Raw genomic sequence first — 17,138 nt, 5'->3', positions numbered from 1 at the left:
GTGTCCATAGCCGTTGGACTTGCTGCTTTTGCCTGCGTCCTGTTGGTGGTTCTCTTTATCATGATCAACAAGTATGGTCGACGGTCCAAATTTGGAATGAAGGGTAAGGTGGGATTTTCATTTGCAAGGATCTCATGGGGGAAACATGGTGGCTTTTGATTACACGATGCTGTTTTAATCTCCCTTTGCTCTCTGAGAGGGCCTCTGGTAGCAGACTTAAGTGGTCCTGGAGGAGAATCCTGTCTACACTTTTATTATTGGTTAATGATGGATTGAAGGCAGTGTCGGTATCTGTGGGGACCAAACTGTGAACCATCTGGTTTTGCTGTGATGGCTGAAAACGCTGCTTAGCTGGGCTGGTGCAATGAGGATAATTTGAGGAGGAAATTGGATTTGAGAACAAATGAAGAGGACTTGAGTTTCTTTTCATTTTTGGTGGGTAAAGGGACTCCTTGTTTGAGTAACTTGGTTTTTCTCTTGTCTGCACCCATCCTTGGAGTTGTGATGAGAAGGTAGTAGTGTAGCTAGACGTAGGATGGTGGACTCTGGCATTGAAAAGTTGCCCATGCAGTGGTATGACAGCATGTAGCTCTACACAGAGTCCTAGAATGGATGCCAGGAGCCACAAGATTGCTAAATCTGCTGGACAGCTTCCATGACACAGAGCACTCAACCTCATTATGGCCAGTGTAGAGTATAGGATATGGCTCTCCTTGGGTGGGGGGAGTAACACCAAAGGGGTTAACATGGTTAATTAGCATCCATCTGCCTGGTCCCAGGGATGGATCTGACCAAACAGCTCAAGGGAGGCTGGGTACCACTTCCCAAACAGCAACTTGAATTTCAAGATATACTCCCTGATGGGGTTTCCACTTATGGCTGATGTTAGGTAGGAGATGGGTAGGGAGGGATGGTGAAAGTTTCAACAAGCCATTAGGTTGCTGAGCTAGGATTCACGTTGCGATCTTCCAGTGAGATTATGGGATGCAAAAAGATGAATTTCTGTGGCTCCTACACATTAGCTGGTATCTGTGGTGAAGGTTCTGACCTTGGGGCTCAAGGACTGAAGGAGAGTGTGCATGAGATTCATAGGGACAGTGGTCCCTGAACTTATATGCAGATGTTTGAGTGTCTGCACATGTTGGTGGTGGTGGGGCCTTGGAATGGAACTGGTTTGTGGATTTTATCATATTCTCCAAAGATTCTGTGATTCCCCTAAAAGTTTAGAGCACTGATATACAGCAAGAGATATCTACAGAAGAACAGAAGGGCAGAAGACATGGGCCGACTGCTGGCTTCCCAGAAGCTTCTGCCTCTGCACTCTCTGTCTGCTCTTAATTAAACTGAACAAGTCCCAGAAAGGCAGGCCCGATTTTCTTGAATCACATGAAATATTTTGACAAAGAGAAATACGTGTGCAGGCAAATTATAAAGAGGGGATAGAAGTTTGGCCTGAAACCAGATGACTTAAACACGATCAGACCACTGTTAGGCACCTTGATTAGAGATGTTTTATCTGCCAATACTCCCCTGTGCCAAACAGGGCTTCACAGGTTTGGAAGATGAATGACCGCTGAGCGAGCTCCGAGCCATTAATCTCAGCATAATCTTTGGGCTCCTGGCTGTGAGGACTGGCTCTAATCTTGTGCAAAGTTTTCCTACCAAGGGAGGGACCTTCTTAGGTTTTTCTCCTTCCACCTGAGAAAACATCAGGACCTCGACCAAAAGGAAGAACGGGGCCTCATTGCTCTCCGCGGAGGAGGCGTGCCACCAGCTGAGACCCTGCGACATGCTTGGCAGCACTGTGAGAGCAGATTTTCCCTATTAATTGTCATCTGGTCCCTGGAACACTGTGTCCCCATGTTGGATGCATTAGGCAGCACCCAGGGCAGAGCCTTCCCCTCAGCTGTCCTCGGAGCCTCTCCCAGCCCCCGCTCCCCTCTCCTGGGCTGAGCTGCCTTCCTTAGCCCTGCCTGGGCCAGGGGACCACGTCCCCATAGGTGCAAATGAAATAGTCCCTGTTCTAAAGTCAGGCTACCTAAAGGAGTTCGGCTCGAGTTAGAGGCAAGATGAGATCGCGTATCCATGGCTGACGGGTTTAGAATTAAGTCTGCCTCTCTCGGATCTTTATTAGGCCTGATTGTGTTTAGGTCTCATCTTAGGATGGAGAAGCAAATGCCCCAGGCTGCATGCACCCTTGATCTTTTACTGCTAATGGGCGTCCCACGCCAGGAAAGAGAGTGAAGGTGTGGGTACCGGAAGTCCCCAATTCGGACTCAGGCAAATCTCCATCTCTTCATACCCATCCCATCCTCAGCTTTGAATTTTCAAATTTGGGTTAGAATCTGTGATGCCACTTAATTGCTCTCTGTTTTAAGCAGGGTTATTTAACTTCTCGCAGCCTCTGTTTCCTTGGCTTCAAAATGGGAATGATACCGCCTACCCATCGGGTTGCTGTGAGTGTTGAGATCTGTGTGTGCTGTTGGCACATAAAAGGCGCCCCATGGTTGGACTTTTCTCCTTCTTTTCTTTGTGTATAAGTCTTTCCAGTATCTTTTTGTTGTCCTTCCATGAAGGGTTACCTTTCCAAGACTCAGTCATGCCCTCTTTTGTCCCACACAATATTTAGTAGAAATTTGCTTTTCTTCTACACTAATCCCAGTGCATTATCATTATTTTGCTCACACATCATCTGTCTGTCCTGCTAGCCCAGGAGCCACTTGGCAGAAGCCACGGATCACTCAGCTTTGTACGTCAGACTTCGCACAGCGTTTGACAAATCCTTGTTGAACTTAGAAATGAATGACTTTATTTAAAAAAAGTACAGCTGGTAAATCAATAATGGGCTGGTTAGGACTGATTTGGAAATCCAAGGTGTCTGGGCAGTGGAAATAGAATGGGGATGATGGGGAGAAACTCATAAATAATTCCCATCATCCGCATCTGAGGGCCTGGATCACAGCGTGAGGATGAGGGGGAATTACGAATATGATCTTTACTTCCTTCTGAGAAGTAAAAAAATGTAGAAAAATATGAAGATTATTACGACAAATACTCATATTCCCACCATTCAGAACAAGCAATACATTATATATATATATATATATATATATATATATATATGTTTGTTTTCTTTTCTTTTCTTTGTTTTTTACAGGTCACCAATTGCATTTATTTGCAGACATCTAGAAAACAATCAAAAGTCTATATATCTGTATGTATTGATCTTATTAATAAATTGCATTTGGGTAAGAGAACTTGTGCCACAACAGTTTTAACCAGCCTGATTAAAGCCAGCAGCACTCCCAAGAGTGGTCACAGATATGCACAGTATGTGAAGAAATACGTACATATATATGTATGCATATTTATGTATACATATGTGTGTACATTTACGAAATGCATTACTTTAGGTGTGTTTTAATTTACAGACATGTTTATCCTCCTAGTCTCCTTCTGCATCTTGCTTTACGTACTTATGTGTCAGCGATCTCTCCACATTGATGTGGGTAGACATCCTACTGGACGCCTATATGACGGGAGATGAGTATATTAACTGGATTTTATAAAAATGAACTGAAAAATGAATGAAAATACATTGTCTCAAACACCTCTTTCCTTTTACCAACTGCCATCTTGTTGATTACAGTTTTGGCTTGGGGAGGGGTCACCTTAGGATATGAGCTCATCTTCTCTTGGAATCATGAAGCTTTCAAAATGGTTCTGAGCAGATGGTGGGTGTTTCTTTGGGCTCTTGAGGAAGCCCAATGCCTTAGAGCTGCAGGGGTGATCTTTAAAGCATTTGGTGTGGCGTGAGCACTGACCAGTCAGTACAGAGCCGCCCCCTGCCTGGAGGCTCCCGCTGCGCTAGGTGTTAACTCTGATGGCTGGATCGTGGAGTGTTTGGGAGCTGGACGCTTGGGAGAGTCAGGGCAGGGGCCATTTATTGAGAGGTTCAGAAATACATAAAAATATTTCAGTCTTTTAACAAATTTTATTGTGCTAGTGCATCCTGGGCCCGGAAGTGATATGGTTCAGAATTTATACCAAGCTCGTCCCCACAAATTATTTTTAAATTAGACATCAGAACACCGTGACAATGAGCTAGCTGGGCCCTCCAGCCTCTGTATTTACAGATGAAGTAACGGAGCTCAGAAAAGGCAGTGACTTGCTCTGGTTTCATAGTCTGGTTAGGCCTAGTGGGGTCTAGAACACCCCCTTGCAGTCCCACCCACTTTTTATGGCAATGCAAATGACCTGACTCCTTGGTCTTGGCTGCCCGGCCATGAAGATCCACAGTGCACCTGCCATCTTTATTTCATGTGGCTGTTAGAACAATGACCAGGTAAAACATGCTAGTATGTCTTTAAGCAATAAAACGTGCCCTGTAGTTTTCAAATAAGGTGAGTGTTGTTGTTATTTAATGGAGAAAAAGTAAACGTGTGGGGTTTTTGCAGCCTAGAAAAAGAGCATACATTATTTGGACTCTTACCTTGTAACTACCTTGTAAGTATCTTTAAATACTTCTAGATTAGAGATACTGCGGGTTTGAATGCTGTCCCACTTGAACGGGGCTTTCAAAAATGCCTGTTATTAATCCCCTTTTCTCAGCCTGGGACACACCTGGCCTGGGGGAAAGATGGGAACTGATGCGGGAGTCTTGCTTCCCGGGCTAAGAGGACTTCCTTCGTTCTGGACACGTTGGAAACCACATGGCAAGGCAGCGGAAGCCAGAAGGCTGGGAAGGAAGGGAGGCAAGACTGCTGCTTGGGCTTCCTGTGATATCTTAAGTGCTTCGTCAGCTCCCGCTTGCTTTACATGCTAATGGTTGGATGTGGGCTGGTGCCTTTGATGGGCCTGTGGACGGGCACTCCAGGACTGTTCTGCTGTGAATTAGCGTCAGTTAACAGGCACTCAAAGTGGTTGCCTATTTGATTCTGATTGGGAGTTATTAACATTTTTTCCATAAACAGATGGTAACTGTCCTCTGAGTGGATTATAGAATCACCCCAGGGTCTTGATTTGGAGGGACTGGCTCCTGCCAAAAGATCTTGGGAGCTGCTGCCCACCTTGGATGGCCTTGTTGTCCCTATGGTTCAACCGCTTGGTTGAAGGGAATGATGAGACTTGGGGAGGAGTCAGTCCTGCCCTCTCTCCTAACCTTGGAACATTGGACTGAGAAGGGTTTGTTCCAGCTGGATGGAAGTAGGGCTGGGAGGGATCTCAGAGTCCTAAGGTTTGATGGTTTAACTGGCATTTCTTCCTCAGCTGGGATAAAGGGTCCCTGTGTCTATAGTCACGAGCACAGAGCAGGGGGAATTGATGCCACGAGAATGGTGTAGAGATAAATAGAAACTTCTGAGACTACTGCAAGGGGACCTGGACCCTGGTTGAGGGCACTGCCGTGCCATTGATAACACAGCTTCTTTTGGTCTGAGAAATACACTTACGTAACCTCTATTTAACAGGGGTCAGAAGCCAAGAGCAGTGTGAGGCAGAAGTGAAACTGGGTGAAGGACCTGAGTTTCCTGACTTCCTGAAATATGTCCATTCTTTCGTGTTGCTTGTTTTTCTTTCTGAACTTCTTTTTTATATCTCCGCCTCTGAATTGAGGTATGCATGGGAGGAAGGTCCCTCTGGCCCCTGCAATGAGCCTGGACTTGAGATTGCTGGTGGAAGATGACTCTGAACCTACTTTTGAGAGTGGCTTCTGGATTCATTTCATGTATTGTTCTCCTCAGGTCCTTGTATTCTCCTAACAAACGTTCACGGGATCTTTCCCTCTTTTCAGACTCCTTGGCAGATCCCGTGGCCCGAAAGAACACTCCTAGCGTTTGTTGGAGGCTAAATTAAATAGCTTAGGTGTGTGGCCAGTCCACAGGCAGGACATAAATTAATTAAATCCAGGAGCCTCTGCTTCCCGTCTTCTGCTGTAGATTCACTGAGAGTTTCTGGCTACAGATGAAGCCCTGCCCTGCTGGGTGACTGAGTTCTAGAACGTGGTGCCCCAGGGCTTTGAGAAGAAGGCTGGAAGGCAGCGTGTGTTTTTCTGGCATGCCTTTGCTGCCCTATCTTTGTGGGAACGTTGCAGGTGTGCATGAGTGGTCAGTCCTAGACGTCCCTGCACTGTCGCCATTGGTCCCGTTAAGGCTGGACTGCTCTGTTCCTCTCCCTTAGGGTTCCAGGGAACCAGCTGGTCTCCAGCTCTGCCTCTTCTATTTGAAGGAAATCCCTGGAAATAGAGTCTGATACAAAATGTTTCTCCTCTGTGGCTACCTGCTAGCTGGCTGTTCATGGCCGGCTCCTGCATCCTGTTCAGCAGGGCCATGGATGGCCAGTATGCTTGGCTCCATAGCCAAAGCAATCGCCTCTCTGATTCATTTGATTTTGGCAGCAGAACACAGTTCTTACTAATCCATCTTGTTGCAGTTGGTTTCTGCAGGGTTAACAGCCCTTTGATACCTCAGTTTAGGAGTTCTCAACATTTTGTCCCCTGCTCCACGTGTGACAGATGACAGTCACATGCCTTACACACTCCTGCAGGTGTAACCAGGCTTTTGGATGAACACTGGCCCTCCCCTAGCAGTAGTTTCACACCTAAGACAAATATATCAGAAAAGGAGTTGGCAAAAGGGATTTTTAAAACTAGGAGTAAAATCAAATCCTTACTAATTTTTATTCTTAAAAAATTTACAAACTTTAGTATATTATTATTCATCGAAAGTCTTGGTGACACGCTTCCTCCTTGATCCAGACATCCTTCTGCATCATGGCACCAGGATGGATCACCAAGAGTGGAGGGGGCTGCCAACCTGGGCTTCTCACGATGTTCTTTGCCTAACGTGGTTTTTGCTCCTGCAAAGTCAAGCGCCTTCTACAGAATCCCCTCATCTTCTCCTAGCACATTCTTTCCATCTCTCCATCTTCTCCTGTGGGTCCTGGGGCCTGTCACTTGCCCAGAGAAGCGTGCCCATGGGCTTTGGCTAACGAGAAACTTCCACGTGGCTGCAGTGCCCGAGCCGTGTTTACGCCGTCTGTTCTCCCAGGAACTCCGCCGAGGCTTGAGGGTGTCAAAGAGCGGCCCTCGAAACTGCAGGCAGCAGAGCAGAGAGATCAGAACAACTGCTGATCAGGAAACAGGATTGTGGACTAAGGAGAAAAACCACACACTGGGAACAATAACGAACAAGCCAGCGGCCACAAATCCCCGGCCCCAGCACCTTCTCACTCCACTGCCCTGCGTGCTGTGCATTTATCCCAGGGATGAACTGAAGGACGTGGTCAAGGGGCATGCCGCAGGAGGAGGAACTGCATCTCTCACCGGCTGCCGCTCAGTGACCAGGCGTATTTGCCACCTGCACCAGGCCCAGAGCATCCAGACGAAGAGAGGAGGAACCTCCAGTTGGTCAGTCCCTGGCTCTTTCATGCAGACGGCCAGCAACACCCCCTCCTTCTCCCTTTCTTGACACCCAGTACGTTTAGTTTAGTGAAGGATTCACCAGGTCCCTCTGGCGCATGCCCCTTATTTTTTCTCTTGTATTCATTCTGCTTCCACAAGCCAGAGACAGATTTGCTGGCATCCACGGACCAGTCTCCAAGCCAGCTTCCCCGCTCACAGGACCGGCTCCCTGATTTGTGGGACCCAGTGCAAAATGCTCAAAAAGTATTAGAACTTTGGGCCAGCTACAGCAGAGCATCATACCCCAAGCACAGGGCTCTTCGGAGCTCTGCTCCCTGAATGCAAACCCCAGCGTGGTTTCGGGCCATAGGGTCTTATCTTCTCCTGAAGGGTAATGATGGAAACAGATATTCCTGTGCTGCCTCTTTAGAGAGAAACTGGGATTTGAGGTAAAGACAAGAATGCCAGCTGATGTTTCACTTCTAATCATAGCAGGGGAAGAGAATAGGGAGCACTGAACATTTATTGAGTACCTACTGTGTGCTACATGCCTAGTATATCTTATAACGTTTAGTCTTCGTAGGTGGCCCTTCTCCCCATGCTGAAGGTGAGAGAGCTGCTCAGAGTGGTTAAACTGCCCAGTGTCATGTGGCTGGAAGTAGGAAAACCAGGTTTTAAATGAGGTCTCTCTAAATCAGCGGCTCTCAATCTTAGCGGCACATTGCAATCACCTGGTAAAGTTATATTACTCCCTAAGCCCAGGCTGCACCTCGGACCATAAAATCAGATTCTAGAGGTGAAACCCAGGCATGGGCTTGCTTTTTTTAAACTCCGTGAGTGATTTCCACTGTGTAGCCAGGGTTGAGAACCAGCAGTGTAAACCCGAGAGGCAGCTGCGTGACCACTAGTTGCCCAGGTCACGTCTGCAGTCTGCAGACCAGCTGATCGATCACCTGGGGAGCTTGGGGAATATACAGATGCCTGGGGTTCACCCCACGCCCGTTGGGTCAGACCTGGGGTGAAGTGGGGGACAAGCTGTCTCTCTAGGTGATTCTGATGGTCACTAAAGTTTAGGACCCACCGTCCTATTCCTGCACAGAGACAATGATAATAATATGGCCAGTGCTTCTCAAATTTTCACGAGCAAATGAATCTTGGAGGATGCTGAGGATCTGGTGAAAATACACATTCTCATGGAACAGGTCTGGAGAAGGGCTGAGCATCAGCATCTCTCATAAGCTTCCAGAGGATGCTGCTCCATGGCCCACAGTGTGAGTAAGAAGGGACTAAGCCACTGGTGAACACCTCGGGGTTGTGACTTGGGACTTAGGTCACATCTCTGCTTTCCTTTGCTTCCTGTGTGCCATTAGCAAAATCAGCCTGCCTCAAAGACCTCCTCTGCTGGCTGGAATAATGTTACTGTAAGATTACAAAATATAACCAGTACTTCTAAGGCGTTTTGGTTCTCCCCTCTTTGGGTAAATAAGCTTCTCCTCTTTCCTAAAGCAGCTTCTGTAGCGGCTTCCTTGGTTCAAACCAGTCTGCCACCTCCTTCCACACAAAGGCACTTGTAGGGCCCCCCGCCTTGTCTGTTGACCTCAATGACCAGTGTGAGGTCGATCGACACTGACATCCCCATTAGAGAGAGGTGGGAGCAGAGTCCGAGAGAGGTCGACAGTCAGTGAGCAGGCCAGCATTCCCAGCCCAGAGTTCCTCTCCTCTTCTAGAAACTTCCGTATCCTGTTTGTCTTTCTCCTACGGCTGATCTTGAACATAATGTTCAAGGGGCTATGGGAAATCTGAGAAGCTTGGGCTGGCAGACCCTGGAATGGATCAGGGCCAGTTTGTGCACAGAGGAGGCCCCATGGGTTAAGTTGGTGGTCATCCGGGCTCAGAGACGCTGCCCTTGGAGACTGGAATTACTTCCTCCTCAGTCCTGCTGTTCCCGCCGTCAGTATCTGCACTGGATGCCTGCCCTGCCCTCCGGTTTTCTGTGGAATGAGAGTTGCATAGTTGGCCACAGACTGGAACAGTTTATCAGTTCCAGAAACACTGAGCCTGTCTACCTGACAGGCATCTGGAGTTCCAAGCAGCCTCCTATGCTGCCGCAGCCATGCAAACCTGTTCCCAGGCAGGGGGCAAAGGATGCCAGTGTCTGTCCGCCTGCCAGCAGCGCCTGACATGAAGCCCGGAGCAGGGTGCCCAGGGGGTGCCAGGAACTGCCTTGAAAAGTGAATTCTTCCAAATAAATTGAGTTCAGTGTGTTGGCCTTGGACCAGTGGCAGGGGTGCCCAGGGGCACCCCATTGTTGCCTTGGCCTCAGGAAAAGCAGGCAGGATTTGAGCGCTGTTATTACATGTGAGAATGGCTCCAGCAGCCCCAGCGCCTGCCCGGGCTGGCTTTGCAGGGGGAGATGCCTGTCTGGTTGGACCCTGTGTGGAAGTGGCAGCCTTCTGGGGAGAAGCACTGACAGAATGAGGGGCCATCCAAGAGAAGGAGAGGAGGGACACTCCCGTTTGCTGTTGCCGAGTATGTGGATTGGGGCAGCCTTTCTGGAAGGTGGTTTGGCAGTTTTTGTTAAAGGGCTAAAATCATGAAAAGTCTGTGTCCCAGTAACCCCACTTCTGAGAACTGAACCTGAGGTAGCAATCACAAATGGCTACCCATACTTAGGTGTATGGACGCTGCTCTCATGGTGACATACAGTCACCTTGAGAAATCAGGAATTGCTTAAATATCTGACAAAAGTGGCTAGTTAAGCACATTAGGGTCCCTACATATGATGTGATTCAATGCAGACGTTAAAAATGACAATTATTATAAGTAGATTTTTAATATTTCTGAAAGGATACACATGCACAGAGTAAGAAAGCCCCATAGTGTAAAAGATAATGCAGTGAACCGTCGGCCTCAGTCTCTGCCTGGTTTCCTGCTCCTGGGGAACCGCCATGTAGGGGATCTTGCCTAGGGAGAGATGCTGTGTTCTCCAAGGATAGATGCTTCCCTGTTGCTTTTGTACAAATGCCGGCTCGTACTCACGTTGTTCTGCACCATGTTATTTTGGCTAACAATCTGTCTTTGAGATTATTTCCTATCAATTTATAGAGATCTACTGCATTCTTTTATCCCCCAGCTTTACTGAGATGTAATTGACATGTACCATTATGTAAGTTTAAGGTGTACAGCCGGATGATTTGATACATGTATATATTTACTGCGTTCTGTTTTTTACAGTTGCATGTCAAGAATGATATTTTAAAGCAGTATTTATTGATATGTGAAAATGTTAACAATATATTTCTGAGTGAGTAAAGACAGCAAGCAGTTTCCAATTTGTTTTTGTTGTAAAAGAAAGAGACACTATTTTCATAAATATACCTAGGAAAAATCCCGGGACCATGTAGACTTACAGGTCAGAGTGTAAGCAGTAGTTATCTTTGGGTGATGGGATTGTAGATGGTTTTTTATTTCATCTTTTGTGATTTTGTTTTCTTTGGCTTCCAAGTTTTCTGCATTAAATCTTAAAACAAAAACAAAGCAGGAAGCTGCTGCTGGGGGGCGGGCTCCACTTCCTACTGGATACGGCATGAGGAAGCACTCCCCACCAGGCTCCATCTGCCCCTTCATGGGGACAACCTGGGCTCTGGTGTCACTTAGGTTTGCTGGCTGCACAGACCAGGGCTCCTCAAAATGTCTCCTCGGGCCTCTTGCATCAGAATCATTGATGGTGGCAGGGGCTAATTCAAATGCAGATCCCTGGGCCACATCTCCTGAATTCAGTTCTCTGGTGGCAGGCCCTGGGAATTTGTATTTTTAAAAACCACTCTAGGGCTGGCCCCATGGCTGAGTGGTTAAGTTTGAAAAAAAACACAGACAGCATGTAAATGAATGGGCCTGGCTGTGTTCCAATAAAACTTTATTTACAAAAAAAGAGCAATAGACTGGATTTGGCCTGTGGGCCATTGTTTCAGACCCCTGGTGTAGATTGACTTAGTACCCTAAAAAATTAATCATAACATGGAGGAACCTGCCAAGAGCTCCTTGTATTTGAAGAAGCAGATCATATTATAAGTAGTGACCATTAATAGAGTGCTTATTATATGCCAGGCACTTTTCAGACACAAGCTACACCTTAAAACAACTCTGCACAGTAGCGATTGTCTGTATTATCCTGGTACGGCAATTGAAAGACACGAAGGGATTAGCCCAAGATCACATGGTCAGTGATGTCTGAATGCAAAGCTGGGGAGGAAAGTTGTAATGCTGCAGTCCTATTTCTGTCTAGCCTTTGGGAAAGAATGCTTGCAAAATCTGTTCCCAGGGCCTCAGATGTCCCCAAGTCCCTCTAAGTTCCCAGGCCAAGGGGTAATAGCCAGGGCCATGCACTTGGGGGTGGTACAGGTCCTGGGATTGCTCTGTATCTCACAGACGCCTCAGCCGAGTGGGATCTTGAGCAGTTTTGGGGTCTGCCAGGTCCTGTGGGCATCTGGAGACTTTCCTGTGGCCTGTCCTCGATGACCAGGCAAGTTTCCAGATGGCCAGTGATAACTGTTCACCCCACTAGGAGTCCATGGACATAGCATGGTACCTAACCAGTTGGGAACAGGGCTGAACAAGAGTAACAGTGGTGGTGGCCGGCAGACTGCACCCTTTTGCTATCTAGGCCATTGCCTTCCTCCTCCCTTCTCCCTATTCCAGGCTGCCTGAGCCTCAACCACTTCCCTGACTCAAAGGAAAGCAAAATCTCAGCTGGGGTCAGCCTCTGAGGCTGGCGGGTCAGCCTGATGTCTTTGCCAGGCAGCAATATGGGTGGGTCGGTACCCTCTGAGGTTATTCTTATAAAAATACCATGAGCTACGATCTAGAGAGAGCCTAGTTTGCCTTGAGATCTTGGCTCATTACATAAAATCTTGAAGGCTTGGCTTACTCATTGGGTTAACTGAGATAACGTACATAAAACAGAAACCATCACCTAGAAACTGGTACCCAGAGCATGTAACAGCTCAACCAATTAGTAGATAACTATATAATTATTCCCATTATTCTGACTCTAATCAGGAGTCCTCTGAGGTGGATATTATCATCCCGATTTTTACAGATGAGAAAAATGGGATTCTGAGAACCCTAGTAGGGTCATCGAGTCTGACTCCAAATCTGCATGCTCTTAGCCCCGATTGCGCATTTGAAAGTCAGGCTGGAAGGGGCTTCTGGGCTGGTGGGAGCCTTGGAGGGCTCCCATCCCAGGGAGCTGCAGAAAGTCTTTTATTGACAGATAGTCATGTATTTCCCTCCATCATCTGACAGCCTCCTGCCCACTCACAGATCTGTGGCGAACTCCCTAAGCTAACAGCTCCGTACTTTTCTCTTCTCAGTTAATAAGCTGCTTTAGGTGGACACTTGGCTGCAGGTTAATGGGGCCCTTTGTGGCCCTGGTCCTGGCCCTTTAATCTGCACCTCAACTCCTTTCTTCTGTCTCTTCCTCTGTCTCTCCAAGTACATGATAACTCCAGAAACACTGTAGCACACCCTGGCAGGAACCCCATTTCCAGATTCCACCTGAGGTCGTGACTTCTAGCTGCTTCCCTTGGGAGGGCTTGGCCCGGGTATGGAGAGGTGGCTGGGACAGGTGAGAAGCAGCAGTTTCCACTGAGGCCTCGGCCGCCATGCCCCAAACTGTGCTCAGGGGTGAGCCCCCCATCATTTGTGTCCCAGTGAAGATCCTGGAAGCCAGAGACTTAGGAGGCATTCTTGGCACCTTCCTCTCCTTCTCCTGTAGGGACACCCCTGCCCACTCTGGGACAGCCCCAGTCCTGTCCATGTCACCTGCTAAAGAGCTCTTGAAGCCGCCCCTGTCTCTGTACACTGCCACCCCGCCATCTCTCCAGGCTCCGTCTCAACTTTCTAATCAGACCTCCACATCCCTCTGGCCTGAGCCTTCCCATGTGTTTTCTCCGCTGCAGTCAAAGTGCCAGAGTTGGACTTTGCAGTGGAAGTTTGCTTGGGGCCCACTCCATGCTCCAGACTCTACAGGCTCCCCCTGCTCTTAGGAGAAATGTAAACCCCCCTGACATGGCAGCCCAGGCCTGGCATGGTCTGGCCCCTCCTGCATCCCCAGCCTCATCTTGCTATGGGATTTCCATGCCTGCCTTTCCTCTGCTTCTCCAATGTTCCACACTCCCTAAGACTACAGGGTGCCTCTGCCTGGACTGCCTCAAAGGGTCCCCACTCCGTAGCTTCATGAGTTCCCAGCTCCTCTTCTTTCTTTTTCAGCTCAATCTTCACTCCCTCAAGCAGGCCTGCCCTGGCCCCCCAGAGCCGGGGCGGGGGGTGGGAAGGCCCTGTGATTGGCCTTCACAGCATCATGTACCTTCCTTCCCTAGCACCTTGCACAGTTGCTCAAGGAATGTTTGATGATTGCTTGCCTCTCCCAGTAGACTGACCACGTTGGGCTTGCTCACACAGCATTAGTGACGTCGGCAGACTGCCTAAGGCAGAGGGCTGCATGGGTGTCCTCTGGCCACCTTGAGCTTGGTGCCTGAAGGGCTGGAGCCTGGAGCTCCTCCCCTGACCACCAGCACTCCCAGTTTTGCTAGTACTGTGATGGGGCATGTGGTCTGGGATATTTTCCTTTGGTGCCTGTTGACTGCCTGTAAGATAGAGATGGGAATATTCTCCAGCCAACAGCTCTTCCCGTGCATTGCGTCCCTCCTCCCGCCCCCCCTGGTGTCCTGTGGACCTGAAAATTCTAGGACGGAGCTGCCTTTCCCTAAGGTCACACCGTGTTCATATGGCCCTCTTTCTCCCTCGCTGTCTCCTCCTTTACCCACCGCCTGGTGCAGAATCAGGCCAATCCTATGGCTCCTTCTGGAATCCACACCACTAAGATTTCTTCCCTGGCTGTGCTCCTGGTGCTCGTTACAGCTTAGAGTCAGACAGACCTGGGATCAAATCCCCATTCCGCTGCTTGGAAGCCATGGCACTTATGGTGACTGATGAGTGGTTCTGGGCCTCCACTTCTTCAGCTGGCAAATGAGGGGGATAATCCTTACTATACAGGGTTTTATGAGAATTAAATGAAATTATGGATAGAAAGCAATTAGCTTAGTCCCTGGCCGTGTAGTAATCACTCAATTAATGTGGTGAGGGGAGAAATGGTTATGACTTTTCCTCCATTCCGACAACCTGTGAGTAATCCACGGGTCCCGTTATGGCTGTGGTTTGCAGCCTTGGTCCTACGGTAGGACCTGGGGATCTTTAAAAAATTCCAATGCTTGGGCTGCTCCCCAGACCTATTAAAGCCGACTCTCAGTGGACGGGATCCAGACAGCAGTAGTTTCTAAAGCTGCTCAGGTGATTTCAATGGGCTGCCAAAGTCATGAGGCTGTGTTACGGCCTCCCCTGCCTCTCTCTGACAGAGCACCAACCCCTTGGGACATAAGCGAGTGGGAGGGATGGAGGAATGAGGACATGGCAGGGAACACTTCCATTTGTTGGGCCTCTGCCATGTGTCAGACACCGTGCTTGGCAGTTTATTAACGTATTCCCGTTTGGTTTTCACCATGAACTTGTGGTACACAAATTGTTGTCTCTGTTTCTTATATGAGCTTCAGGAAGGATGAATGACTTGCTTGATGGTAGGCATCAGCTGGCTTAAGGATGAAGGACCAAGAGACAAGGGTGGGGCCGGGGCACTCTCTCCTTTAGTTTCGATCCCTTCCCTCCCTCCTTCAGCACGCTCCTTCAGTGAGGAACTGCGCACTCCAGGTTTCACCACCCTCTGTGTGGGGGCCGGCTGCCGCACCTGTCCGCCTGCAGTGTTTAACGACCCAGCCCACTTGCTGCTCTTGGGGGCCCTCACCAGTGATCTGCCACCTGTTCTTCCACGCGCCATCGGTCGTGCTGTTTGCTTAACGGAGAGATTTCAGTGCCTCGCAAAGGCTCCCTGTGGATGGGGGGAAGCACTTGCTGACTAGAAATGGGAGCCTTGTTGTTGTTTTGCATTTCGTTGCCATCAATTTCCAGGCGGTCTACTGGGTTGGGTAGGAGGTGGGGCAGGCGTGGAGAGGAGGAATTCTTTCTTGCCTGACTGTATGGGTAGATCAGAGGGAGAATTCTCAGATTCAGAGCTTCTCAAACGTTCCTGTGAATGTACAGCCCTAGGGGATCTTGTTAAAATGCAGATTCTGACTGGGTAGGTCTGGGGTAGGGCCTGAGAGGCTGCTTTCTCACAAGCTCCCGGGTGCCGCCGATTCTAGCGGTCTGCCAGCCGCACTTGGCTTCGCCAGGCTCTAGCCTCCAGTAAGGAACACCCAAGTCTATTTTTTGATGCCTGCAATTTTTATTTTGGGAAGTGTCATGGATGGTTTAGAAATCTGGGTTCTAGCCCTGGCTTTACTTTAATTTGTCTTTGGATATTTTCTGAGCTTCCCTTTTCTCCTCCATAATAGGAAGGGTTTGAATTAAGTGGCTTCCAAGGTTCCTTCTAGTTGTGACAGTCTGTGATTCTTCGGTGGATGGGAGTAGGAGGTGAGTGTAGGTTAGAGGGAGCATAGAGTAAGGAGGATGAGAACTAGTGGGAGGTGGGAGGTGAGAGGAGTGTCCATTGCGTAAACTGGCTCTTCCTTTTGGATCACCAGGTCTGAATCATGAGAGGTCAGAGGTGGAGGGAGATGGGCAATGAACTTTCTTATGTGCTGTGTGTCCAAGAGCCCATGGTGGACTCTGAACTCCTGGCAGGGAGAGGCAGTGGCTCTTACTTCTTAACTCACATACTTGACTTCCCTGAATAGGAGGAGTGTATTTGGGGACATCTCCTATTCTCGAGGTCCCATGGAGGGCCCTCTCTGTGCTGGCATAGGTCTAGGCACTGGGGGATGAGGACCTCAGTAAGATACGCTATTTATCCTTAACAAGCACAGAATGTAAGAGAATGGTGTATTTTTCAGAACCTGGAGTCTTGCCCTTTCTTTCAGATTGGAATCCTTCTATCTGATCCATCAGTCCCTCCATCCCTCTATCTGACCTGTGTACCCACCAACTGGGATCTCTGCCTGTGGGCTGCTGGCAGATTCTCCTGGTGCCATGATGGTGAGCCCCTCGGGCCTACCCTTGCTTCCTGCCGCTACATCTGTAGGATGCTACCTACTCTCTGCACTGGGATCCTCCACCGGTCACTCTTGGGGTGTCCCCGTTGCTTACCCTCTTCATCTCATTGATCTGTTGGATACCCGGGTTCTGACCACTTCCAGTCTGGCCTCTCCCACTGCCAGCTGGGACTCAGTGATGATATAGGCCTTTATTTGGTGAGTTCAGGTCCGACATTATCTGACATTTCCATTTCACCATTTCCTACAGAAATTTTGTACATGGGCAGGCTTTATCCATCCCTCCCAGCTAGACATGTCCATCTGTAAGTGGATAGACTTGGACTTCTTCTCTGTGATTGCTCTTGGCAGACCTGAGATGGGCCATGGTGGGGTGAGGGAGGCCAAGGAGGGCCTTTGGAGCTGGTTCTTGCCTCTGCCCGGCTTTCCCTAGGGAGCCTGTGAAGCTCGTGGACAGAGTCCTGGTGTGGGTGGAGTGGCCGCCATTGCCTCTCGCATCCTTCTAGACTAACAAAGTCTTTGAAACAGGGTATCCCAGTCATACAGTAGCCCCAGGAAGACTCATACGTTTATTTTTATTTTGTATTTTATATACTTATTTTTATATAAGGAGTAAAACTCCATCATAGAAAATC

The 17,138-nt window shown here is 48.6% G+C and overlaps 1 protein-coding gene across 6 annotated transcripts in view; it reads left to right on the top strand.

The window, feature by feature from the left end:
* NTRK3 (neurotrophic receptor tyrosine kinase 3) overlaps positions 1-17,138 on the top strand; it is a 382,792-nt gene that overhangs the window by 126,073 nt on the left and 239,581 nt on the right. For all 6 annotated transcript variants that reach the window (XM_046654146.1, XM_046654145.1, XM_046654143.1 and 3 more), the window contains one exon: positions 1-103. In XM_046654146.1, coding sequence (XP_046510102.1) covers positions 1-103 — 103 coding nt within the window. The remainder of the gene's footprint in view (positions 104-17,138) is intronic.

The sequence above is a fragment of the Equus quagga genome, chromosome 2 (genome assembly GCF_021613505.1).
Source record: "Equus quagga isolate Etosha38 chromosome 2, UCLA_HA_Equagga_1.0, whole genome shotgun sequence".
Lineage (NCBI taxonomy): Eukaryota > Metazoa > Chordata > Mammalia > Perissodactyla > Equidae > Equus > Equus quagga.
Note: the sequence above shows the minus strand (reverse complement) of the source record. Positions and strands in the feature narration are given on the sequence as shown.